At 45.8% G+C, this 12,385-nt stretch overlaps 1 protein-coding gene across 1 annotated transcript; it reads right to left on the bottom strand.

The window, feature by feature from the left end:
* Positions 1 to 9,825: 9,825 nt before the first annotated feature.
* LOC118902831 (palmitoyltransferase ZDHHC3-like) lies at positions 9,826 to 12,159 on the bottom strand. The gene is made up of 4 exons (XM_036867492.1): positions 12,113 to 12,159; positions 11,835 to 11,892; positions 10,370 to 10,705; positions 9,826 to 10,305 (listed from the first exon to the last, which is right to left on the bottom strand). The coding sequence occupies exons 1-4, from the start codon at positions 12,157 to 12,159 to the stop codon at positions 9,826 to 9,828; spliced, it is 921 nt and encodes a 306-aa protein (XP_036723387.1).
* Between the last annotated feature and the right edge of the window lie 226 nt (positions 12,160 to 12,385).

Below are 12,385 nucleotides of genomic sequence, written 5' to 3'. Positions count from 1 at the left end.
GGGGGCACTGAGGAAAGGGGCAGAGGACCAACAGGGCACGCAGGGTCCTGGGAAGATTGTCCCGGCTTTGTGACCCCAGCGCGGCCTGGACCTGCCCTAAATGACCCCAGGCTGCGGGAGTTGGCCCCTCCTCCTGACCTTGGGCAGCGGGAGGGTGAGGACAGGTGATGAGGTGGCCGCGTCCAGCCCTCTGCATGTGTCCAGAGCTCCGCCGTTGCCAGAGTGCCCCCGGTCACCCCAGCGGAGCCTCGGGATGGTCCCGGGACCCATGTTGAGCAGCGTCAGGGCCTTGACCCCAGGAGCCCCCCAAGTCCTGACAATCAGAAGTGGCAAGTGTGTCCCGGGGGGCGAGTCCCCGCTCTCTGTGCTCCTCCGGCTGCGTCACCCTCAGCCTGTGGCCACGTGGCCTGCTGACCACCACTCCTGGGTGAGTGGCCTGGGCCCAGCACGGCCCAAGGGTCAGTGTTGTGGTGAGGACTCTGCTGGCTCCGAGCTGGGGGGCATCACAAATGCACTCAGAGGCACGTACGCACACACACACACAGCACATGCAGTCACACCTGCACGCTCCAAACACTCCTGCACGCACACACACGTGCACGTGTGTACAAGGCACACCTCAAACACATGGACATACAGACACACACCAACACACGTGCACAGACACACAGGTCCGTGTATGCATATGCACATGTAGGGACTAGCACACTCGCACACACACACGCACACACACACACTTGCACGCACACACATGCACACACACACATGCACCACTAGGGCCCCCGAGCCTCTCTCTGCTCCTCATGGATGGGTCCTGTTACAGACCAGAGAGGGCCAGGGAGACAGTGCCAAGTGGATGTGACATCCTGCGTGGGTCCCTAACCTGGCCCTGCTGACCCCTCCCAGGGACCTGTCCCTTCACCTGCATGTGGCCTGGGGACAGCTCAGATCTAATATTATTTTATTTTACTGCTCGAGTGGCTCTACCTTTGGCCACCGGGATCGCCTTTTACGTCTCTGACACCCTCATACCGTCTTTCTTTCTTTCCTTTTTAGCACCTCCTTGCTTCCTGGTTCTACAACAGGCTCCTGACTCATCTGCCCTCTTCCCTGCTGCAGACCTGGAATTGGCCTTTCTCTGAGGGGCCCTGGCTTGTTTCATTAGAGGAGGGATTTAGAAACCAGGGTGTGGGTGCTGGGCTGTCACAGCTCCTGGGCCCTGCAGGGGACCGAGCTGGGAGATCCGTGTGTGGACACTACCCCCGTATACACACGCATCTATGTTTATTTCACTAGGTGTGCGTCTGGGTTTACACGTTAGAATAAACAGGTGTGCAAACTGGTGTCTCTGACTTGAATCCAACTCCATGGCCCATCCTACCCCTGCCTCACTGTCACCTCCTCTGACAGGGAAGAGCCTGGGCCCCACTTCCTGTAATTTATTTGCTTATTCCATCCACGGTATTCCACAGTTCAGAGCTGCTCGTCTGTAGCCCTCAAGCGCGGTGTTCGTGTCCGGCCCTCCTGTCCTGCAGTGTCCAGCCGGCACCGTCTCCTAAGCGACCGCAGTCAGCGTCCCCACCCCCAGTGAGGTGGCCTCGCTCTGCCACACAGTGGGACTCATCTCCCACGGTCTGCGTTCCTCCTGGGACTCCCTCCTCCGGGTGATTTTTGGATTTGCTGTATTAGTTGCTCAGGCAGCCTGAACAAAACAGCACAGACAGGGCTTAAACAACAGACATTCGTTCTGGCAGCCTGGAGGCCGAAGTCCAAGCCTGAGAGGTTGGCCGGGCTGGTGTCTGGTGGGGACTCTCTTTCTGGCTTGCAGACGGCAGGCTTCTCACATGTGAGAAAAGCCCGTGAGAAAGAAACAGTGACTGAGTAAACGTGATAGATTTTCCTCCTCCTGAGTCTTAAAAATTTTGCTTTAAAATTATGGTTGAGAGTAAAAATTATAACATTGTCTGAGGGGGTTTTACATCTGTAGATGTAACATACACGAGGATTAAACTAGGAAGAGGAGGGTAAAGGGGCCTGAAGGGCAGGGAGGCAAAAATACTGATTCCCAGTATACTGTGGAAGGGTAAGTATTACATATTGTAATTCCTAGAGCGACCACTCAAAAAGTTATATAAGGAGATGCAGTCAAAAAGATGATAGATTAAAAAAAATCCACAATGGATAAATTAAAATGAAATAGTATTATTCAGCCATATAAAAGACTGAAATAATGCCATTTGCAGCAACATGGATGGACCTAGAGATGATCATACTAAGTGAAGTAAGTCAGAGAGAGAAAGACAAATATCATATGATATCACTTACATGTGGAATCTAAAAAAATGATACAAGTAAACTTATTTACAAAACAGAAACAGACTCAGTGACATAGAAAACAAACTTATGGTTACCAAAGGGGAAAAATGGGGGGAGAGGATAAATTAGGAGTCTGGGATTAAAAGATACACACTACTATATATAAAATAGATAACCAACAAGGACTTACTGTATAGCACAGGGAACTATATTCAATATCTTGTAATAACATATAATGGAAAAGAATCTGAAAAAGAATGCATATATATATAGATAAAACAATCATTTTCTTTCTGTCTACAAGAAACTAACTTCAAATGGAATGGCATAGGTAGGCTGAAAGGATGAGAGACAAAGAAAGAGGGACATTGTGTAAAATGAACAGCTCACATCACAGAAGATACATAATAACCCTAAATGTGTATGTACCTAATGACAGAGGTTCAAAACATCAACGAACATCATCAATCCACTGGGTCTGATTAGCACTCTTTTCAAGAGTGTGTGGGACATTCACCAAGATGTACCCTTTTCTGGTCATAAAACAAACCTTAACACATTTGAAAGAATTGTAATTAAACAATGTGTCCTCTGAGTATAATGAAATTAAGCTAGAAACCAGAAACAGAAAGATAGCAGGGGAATTGCCAAATGCTTGGAAATTAAACAACATAATCTAAATAATCCATGGACCAAAAAGGATGTCTCAAAGGAAATTAAAAAAAATACTTCCAACTGACAAAAATGAAAATACAACGTACCAAAATTTGTAGAATCTGGCTGCAGTGTGTGCTTAAAGGGAAATTTACAACACAAATTCTTATATTAGAACAGAATAAAGATCTGAAGTCAGTATTATATCCTTCCAACTTAAAAAGCTAGTAAAAGAAGAATGAAACAAACCCAAAGCCAGCAGAAGGAAAGAAATAACAAAGAGCAAAAATGAATAAAATCAGAAAAAAATGGAGAAAATTAATAAAACTCAAAACTGTATCTTTGAAAAGATAAAATTGATAAAGTTTTAGTAAGACTGACAAGGAAAAAAAAAGAAGACACAAATTACAAATATCAGAAGTGAAAGAGTGGGTGTCACTACAGACCCCACAGATATGAAAAGAACCATAAATGCTGTAACTTAGATGAACTGGACAAACCACAAATTACCAAAACTCATCAAAGATGAAATAAATAATAGTTCTGTGACTATTAAAGAAATTGAATTTGTAGTTGAAAATCCTCCTGAAAAAGGAATCTCCAGGCTGAGAAGCTTTCACGGGCAAACACTACCAAATATTTGCAGAAGAAATAATACCAGTTCTATACAGTTTCTTAAAGAAAACAGAAGACCAGGGAACTTCCCAAATCACCCAATGAGGCCAGTATTATCTTTTTACCAAAACCAGAGGAAAAATTAAAGAAAATTACAGACCAATATCTCTCATGGTCTTAGATGCAAAAATCCTCAACAAAATATTAGTAAATTGTATCCAAATATATCTATATTTATATCTATATCTTTATTTATAGCTATGTCTGTGTCTGTGTCTTTATATCTTGCAACCATGTGATATTTTTCCTGAGTAAGCAGGTTCAATACTAAAAAATCAGTCTATGCAATCCACCGTGTTATCAGGCTGAAGAAGAAAAAAACACATGATCCCGTTAATTGATATAGAAAAAGCAACATTCTAAATGATAAAAATTTTAGAATAGAAAATAACATCTTCAACTGGATAAAGGAAATTTACAAAACCCCTTCAGCTGACTGATACTTAATGGTGAGACTGATGCTTTCTCTCTAAAATCAGGCTCAAGGCAAGAATGTCCATTGTCACTACTCTTACTCAACATCATATGGAAGTCCTAGCCAGAGCACTAAGGCGGGGGTGGGGGGGGGTAAGGGCGGGGAGAGAGAGAGAGAGAGGACATACATTGGAAAAGAAGTCCAGGTGTTCACCCCATTCACAGATGAAATGTCCATGTAGAAAATCCCAAGGAATCTACAAAACAACTTCCTCAGTAAATGAGTTTAGCAAAGTTGTGGGATACATGATCCACATAAAGGCACAATTAGAAACAAAAAATTAAAAAAAACTCACAATAGCTCCCAAAATGAAATATTTAGATATAAATATTAAAAAGTATGCTGAAAACTACAAAATTCTGTTGAAAGGAATCAAAGATCTAAACAAATGGAAAGACATACCAAGTTTATGTATATAAATTTCAAAGGAGCAAAGATGACAATTCTAAATAATCTGTAGATTGAACACAATACCAATCAAAGTCTGTAGCAGGAGTTTTGCAGATATAGAGGTAAGTTAATTCTAAAATCTGTATGGAAAACCAAAGATATCAGTATGTCTAAACCAACTCCAAAAAAGAAGAATAAATCATTCTGCCTGATTGTATGACTTACTACAAATCTACAGTAATCAAGAGAGTGTGGAATTAGTGACGGGACAGAAACACAGTTCCATGGAACAGAAGGAAGAGTCCAGAAAAGATCCACACAAATACGGGCGTTGAGCTTTGGCAAAGATGAAAAAGCAATTCAAGTTTGCAATGGATAGTTTTCAACAAACGGTGCTGGATCAGCTGTACGTCCGTGACAGAAAAGGGAACATCAGTGTGAAGGTTACACTATCAGTGAACTTGGATGTAAATGTAAAATGTAAAACCAGAAAACTCTGAGCAGAAAACTTAGGAAGAGAGCTTTATGACTTGCTGTTTGGCAAAGAGTTCTTAAATGTAGTGTCAAAAGTACAAGACTTAGAAAAAATCTGTAAGTGGGCTCTCATCGAGATTAAGAACGTTTACTCTGTAAAATACACTGTAAGAGAATGAAAAGATAGGGAGCAAACATATGCAAGCAAAGTATCTGACAAGTGCCTCATATCCAGAATATATAAAGAATTTTAAGGACTCAACAATTAAGAAAGCAAACAACACAGTTAAAACATGGGCAAAAGACTTGAATAGACACCTCACCAAAAAAGATACAGAGAAGGCAAATTCTCTATGGCTAATAATTAGCCATAGAGAAATGCAAATTAAAACACTGATGAGATAGCATTACATACCTCTCAGAATGGTTAAAATAAAAATCACTGACAGTGCCGGGTGCTGGCAATGACCCAGAGCAACTGGGGCTCTCAGACATTGCTGGTCCACCATTCTGGAAAACTATTTGGCATTTAAAAGATAAAGCTAAACATGCATTTACCATATGATCCAGCAGTAAAGAATAAGAGAAACAAAAACATATGTTCACACACTTGTGGTTGCCAAGGAGAGGGGGGTGGGGGAGGGATGGGTTGGGAGGTTGGAGTTATCATATATAGGATAGATAAACAACAAGGTCCTACTGTGTGGTACAGGAAACTATATTCAGTATCCTCTGATAAACCATAATGGAAAAGAATATGAAAAAAGAATATATATATGTATAAATGAATCACTTTGCTGTACAGCAGAAATTAACACAACGCTGTAAAACAACTATATTTCAATAAAAAATATGTTCACACACAAACCTGTACATGAATGTTTATAGCAACTATTTGTAGTTGCCAAGAGGTAAAAACAACTCAAAGTCCTTCCCCAGATGAATGGGGAACCACCACGCTACAGCCACACAACCAAATGTCCTTCTGCGGAAAGAATGTGCCCCTGACACATCTAACAGGCATGGAGCTGAGTCAGCAGACCCAGGCTCAAAGGGTTACAAGTTCTTGAATACACAAAACCACAGTGATGGAGAACAGATCAGTGGTTGTTGGGCTATGGGTGTGGGGAGTGGGTGACTATAAAGAGAGAGGAATGAGCATTTGGGGGGGGATGGATTTATGTTCATAAATGAAATGGAGTATCACAGGACCACAATTCTAAAAATACCCCAATGGGTCAGTATCCTGATTGGGGTGGTGTCCAAATGCATCTACAGATATGTTAAAATTCATAGAGCTTTTCACAAACATAGTCATCTGTACTGTATACTAATTAAAAAAATGAAATCAAATTAAAAAGTAAATGGAAAAAGAAAAAAAGGAAAATTGTAAGGTTTAACGGCAATGAATATGTGTCGACATGTTGAAGGTACACCATCAAGTACACCACCCCCCCAGAGGAACTTTTATACGTTTAACTACACTTATTGGAAATACGAAAATTTAAAAATAAACCATTCAATTCAAGAAGTTTGAAAAAGAGCCACAGAGAAAATCCAAGGAAACAAGGAAGGAGAGATTTATAAAGAAACAGGCAGAACTCAGTGAAGCAAGGTTCCCAGCCACACCTCCTGCAACAACAGAGAAAAGGCAAAAACCAAGCTGTTTATGCAAAGATGGGGAAACGGACTGATGCTGTCAAGACCACAGGAAAGGAGAGAAGGTGCAAATAAAATGCAGAATGAAATTGAGTGAAATTATTATAGGCCAAAAAAACAATTAAAAATAATAAAAGGGTTTAGGAGCAATGCATGCTGATGAATTAAAATCCAGATAAAAAACACAGATTTCTAGAAAATAAGCAATGTATAAATTTGGGCAAAAAGGAGCAAGAATCTGTGGAGTCACTGACTAGTAGGCAATGAAATGGTAATGAAACTTCTCTCCTCTCAGAAAAACTCTACCTCTCTTACATGGCACTGAGCAATAGGACAAGAAAAAAAAAAAAAAAGACACACATATTGGAAATAAATAAATAAAACTGCCACTATTTTCAGAAGACATGATTGTCTATATAGAACATTCCAAGGAATCTACAAAACCAAAATAAAACAGAACAAATGAGTTCAGCAAGGTGGCAGGATGGCAAATCAGCATACAAAATGCAGTGGTATTTCTACATACTAACAACAAACATGAGGAAACTGAAATTTGACACACAGTACCATTTACAATCGATCCAAAGAAAATAAAATACTTAGGTATAAATCAACCAAAACATGTCCAGGCTCTATATGCTAAAAATTACAAAATGCTTGTGAAAGAAAAAAAAGAGTGAAATAGATGGAGAGACATACCATGTCATGGACCGGAGGACTCCGCATAGAAGAGGTATCAATTCACACGCCCCGATCTGTAGATTTAATGCAATTCTTCTCAAAGTCCCAGCAAGATTCCTTTTTGTAGACATAGACAATCTCACTCTGAAATTTATGCGGAAAGGCGCAGGACCTAGAATAGCTAAAACTTTGAAAAGGGAGAAGAAAGTGGGAAAAATCACTCTACCTGATGTTAAGGCTTGTTATATAGCTGCAGTCACCAGGATAGTGGGGCATTTGTGGAGGGATAGAAACATAGATGGATGGGATGGAATAGAGGGCCCTGAAATACACCCTTACAAACAGGCCCAGTGGGCTTGGACAATGGCACATGAGCAATTCAAGGGAGGACAGCCCTGAATTTTCAACAGGTGGGATATGGATGTCCATAGACAAAGATAATGAGCCTTGACCTAGAAAACATCGCATCTTATACAAAACTAACTCAACGTGGATCACAGATTTAAATATAAAACATAACCATAAGACTTTCAGAAAAGTACTCCGGAGAAAATCTTTGGGACCTGGGGGTAGAGGAAGAGTCCCTTGACTTGACACCAAGGCATGATCCCTTAAAGGAGAAACTGATAAACTGGGCCTCTTCAAAATTAACGACTTTTGCTTCACAGGGTGACCCTGTGAAGAGAATGAAGATAAGCTATAGACGAATAAAGCAATTGCAAGCCACACGTCTGACAAAGGACTGCGAAAAGAATATATAAAGAATCCTCAAAACTCAGCATTAAAAAAACAAACAATCCAATTAGAAAATGGGTAAAGACATGAACAGACATTTCACTGAAGTGGGTATACAGATGGCAAATAAGCACAGGAATAGATGCCCAACATTCTTAGGAAAATGCAAATTGAAATTACAATGAGGTCACCACACACTTATCAGGATGGCTTAAAAAATAGTGATAACACCAAATGCTAGAGAGGATGCTAGAGAAAATAGATCACTCATATGCTGCTAAATGGTACAGGACTCTGGGGAAGGCTATGGCAGGGTTTTTTTTTTTTTTTTGGCAAAACTAAACATGTAACTACCATATGTCCCAGCAGCTGCACTTTTGGGCATTTATCCCAGAGAAATGAACTTACATTCACACAAAAACTTGTTCACAAATGCTCTGTGCAATTTTATTTATAGTAAAACTGGAAACAATGAGAATGTCCTTCAAGCAGCAAATGGTTAAACTGTGGTTATTGTGGAGTACTACTCAGCAATCAATAGGAATGAACTTTGCTCACAGAGGCAGCAACTTAGATGGATCTCAAGGGAAATATGGTGTGTGAAAAATGACAATCTCAAAAGATGACGTATTGCACAGAAATCCCATTTATAAAGCATTCTTGAAATGACAAAATGAGAGATGGAGAACAGATTAATCATTGCCCAGGTACAGAGGGGAGAGGGAGGGAGTTGGTTGTTTCTGCGTCCTGACTGTGGTGGTGCACACACAAACCTACACTTGTGACAAAACTGCATAAACTACACACATACACATACACACAAATGAGCACAGGTAAAACTGGGGAAATGTGAATAAGGTCAATGGGTTGTGTCAGTGTTGATTTCCTGGTGTGATGTTGTACTGTAGTTAAACACCTCTACCCCCTAGTACCATGGGAGGAACTGGGTGAAAGGTGCAAGGGAACTCTTTATGATCTCTTGCAACTGAATACTAATCTATAAGTATCTCAAAATAAAAAGTTAAACAAGAAAACAAAACCTTCATGGTTTGACTGGTGAGATCCACCAAACTTTCAAGCAATAGCTAGTGTCAATCTCACACAGGTTGTTCAGAAAATATAAAAAGAGCCATAGCTGCCCTACTCAATTTATATGGGTCACGGGATCTGGTGTAAGTTACAAATAGGTTAGGTTAATAAAAGAGTAGAAATTTGCAAACCCATTTCATTGATGAGCATAAACACAAAAACTCCTAAATAAAATATGAGCTCACCCACACTGACAGATAATACAACATAATCCATCATTAGGGAGCTGGGTTTATCAGGGATGCAAGGATGGTTCAACATCAGATAAGGCATCCTTGCAACTCCCCACAATAGACCACACGTGAGCAATCACACAACGACCTCAATGTGCAGTTACCACCTTTAACAGGGTTCCCCACTTATTCACGATACTTTGTTCACAGATGCTGAGGATTTAATTGTTTTCCACATGAAACTGTTGACAGAGTGAAAGAAGTGGCACATTTCACGTTCCTTTTGGGGAAGGGTCTGGCCTTGTGCATTTTCTTGGACGCTTGGATGTCCTAAACCCCACTTGCTGCTCAGAAGAGAACCTGGCGCTTTTTTATTCTCTGTCACGCTGGTCTGGTCAGCGGACACGGAAGGAAGGCAGCTTGTTGTTTCCAGTCTGTTACTGCGATTTTCTGCTAAGCGCCTCTTCAGATTTAGTGGACGTAGCTGAGCTCACACGGAGGGTCTCAGACCACGCTGTGAGGCTCGCTTGCAGCCCGCACTTCCGGGGAGGCGAAGGGGTTGATCCAGGCCGGGGAGGGGCGGTGGCCCAGGACGGCCTTCAGGTTCATCCACGGGGACGCGCGGCCCGGCCCGGCCGTCTCCCTTTGTGGCTGCTCGGTTCTGGTTCGGTCGGTGAGGATGCTGCGCGTTTGGATCGTGACATCACGGCGGCCAAGAGGAAGCCATTCAGCGCCACCGTGGAGAGGAAGACGCGCAAGCCCTGGGGCTTCACGGTGCTCTGCAGGTCCCACTCCCCGTGTGCATAGGCGCGCGGGGCCGGGACGCAGCAGCAGCAAGTGCAGCCCGGCCAGCGCCGTGCGGAGCGTGAACAGCACGAAGAGCTTCCGGTTGTCCTCGCCCACGCAGCTGTTGACCCACGGGCAGCGATGGTCCATCCTGCGGCTGCAGCGCTGGCACACGCCGCGGTGGTGCGCGCCGAGCGGCTGGGTGGCAGAGCCGGCAGCGGGGGCCGCGGGGCGCGGTGCCGGGCTCGGGCGGGGTGCCCACGGGCAGGGCGCCGGCGTCGGTGAGCACGGTCCGCGCGTGGGCCGCCAGCGCCAGGAAGGCCAGCAGGTGGAAGAGCCAGCCGTGCACCGCGCCGTGGGCTGGGCGCCGGGCGGGGAGGAGCCAGGCGCTCGGCAGCATGGCGCCCTCGCTCGGCACCAGCAGCCACGTGGCCGCGGCGCACACGAGGCCCAAGGCGTCCAGCACGAACCACACGCGTGGCGCGCGGGGCGCGGGGCCCGAGTTCGGCGGTGCCAGGCCGGCGGGTCCCCGGGTCCTTAAGCCTCCATCCTCCCTCCCGCGCTCCACCTTGCTCTGCCCCGACACCCCCGCAGTGTTCTAGAATGTACCCTCAGGCGGGGCTTTGTGAACACAGAAAGGGGGGCCCCACTTCACCCAGAAGAGCCCCTTCCCAGCGGTGACTTTTCTGTTTGGGGCAGCGGGGCACTGGGCTTGGAGGAGGCATTGGGGTGGGAGCCCGGTGTTGCACGTGGCCCGTTTAAGGTCCTTGCAGAACACCTGCAGGAGGAGGGATCACCGCAGTGCTTCCTGAGTGAGTGAGTGTGTGTGTGTGTGTGTGTGTGTGTGTTGGGGGGGCGGGCGCTTCTCACACATTAACTCTTGAATTCTCACACCTCTGACAGCACAAACGTTTACTACCCCGTTTTTAGATGGAAAACCGAGGCTTGGAGAAGTAAGTAGATGGTCTGTAGGTGACAGGTCAGGATTCCAGCCCGCCAGTGGTCCGAGCTGGCTCTTCCCCTAGAGGAGCGTGGACAGAGGTGATGGCAGGGGTCTGCCCTCGGCCCTGCTCCGCCTCCTGAGCTGAGGTCGCCCGGGACTGAGTGCTCACCAACCCGGGAACAGGGCAAGGGCGATGTGGCCTCGCAGCAGAGCTCACGAGAGGACAGCGGGCGGGTCTGAGCTGCTGGCGTCTGTGAGCTGAAGCGAGGACGCGGCTGCACGTGAAGGGAGTGCGCTGCCAGGTTGCAGTAACGAGAGCGTCGCACACATGCGACGGAGGGGACCTGACTCGTGTGTGCAGCGCCGTGAGCAGCGTTCCCAGCGTGAGGGGCTCGTAGGGCAGAGTGGCTCAGACGCAGCGATTCTGAGCAGGAGGGAAAGGCAGAGCTGGTGGCCGTCTCTGGCGCGGACACGGGTGGACTTGTTTGCTGCACTTGCAGGGCTGGAGACCGGCCAAGGAGGGATGGAGAGAGGGAGGTCAGGGCCCCACGGAGCGGGACGTTTCTGATGACGGAGGGGGCGTCCCTGGGGAAGTGAGCTCTCTGTCTTGAGAGGAATTCTACCATCTTCTGGGAGTACTGAGGACTTGTCACATCAGATGATGAGTCGGGTAGGATGATACTGGTGGTCTCACCCAATTCCGGGAACTCTGAGGTCACTGGGTCCCACTCCTTTGATGGACGCTGTGCTGACTGGAGAGGCCCCGGGACCCACACTGTCACACCTGATGCCCAGGCCGTTTGTTGGAGAACCGCTGGGCAGAGGTGGGGTTTGTGCAGCACCTGGACAGCCCAGAGAGGTGGGAGCCCAGCCTAGCTTGCCAGGGAGGGGCTCATGCCCTTGGTCTGTTTGTTCATGTGTTCTGTTTTTAAATAATTACTAGACTTTATTTTTCAGAGCGGTTCTAGGTTCACAGTGAAACTGAGCAGAAGGTACAGAGGTGCCCGGCATCCCCCGGCCCCTCCCCCCAGCCCCTCCCCCTGCACACGTGGCTTCCCTCACCAGACAAGACGTTTGTCACAGTCGATGAACCTACGCCGACACGTCATCATCGCCCAGGGTCCACTGTCTACAACACGGTTCACTCTTGGTGTTGGACATTCTGTGGGTTTGGACAAAAGTCCAATGGCAGGGACCCACCATGATAGTATTGTAGAGAGTAGTTTCACTGCTCCAGAAATCCTCTGTGCTCCAGCCCTTGCCCTGACCCCTGGCAACCCCTGGGCTTTTACTGTCTCCGTAGTTTTGCTTCTCCAGAATGTCCTTGAGTTGGAA

The sequence above is a fragment of the Balaenoptera musculus genome, chromosome 10 (assembly GCF_009873245.2).
Source record: "Balaenoptera musculus isolate JJ_BM4_2016_0621 chromosome 10, mBalMus1.pri.v3, whole genome shotgun sequence".
Classification (NCBI taxonomy): Eukaryota; Metazoa; Chordata; class Mammalia; order Artiodactyla; family Balaenopteridae; genus Balaenoptera; species Balaenoptera musculus.
This window is presented reverse-complemented; position numbering and strand designations above follow the sequence as displayed.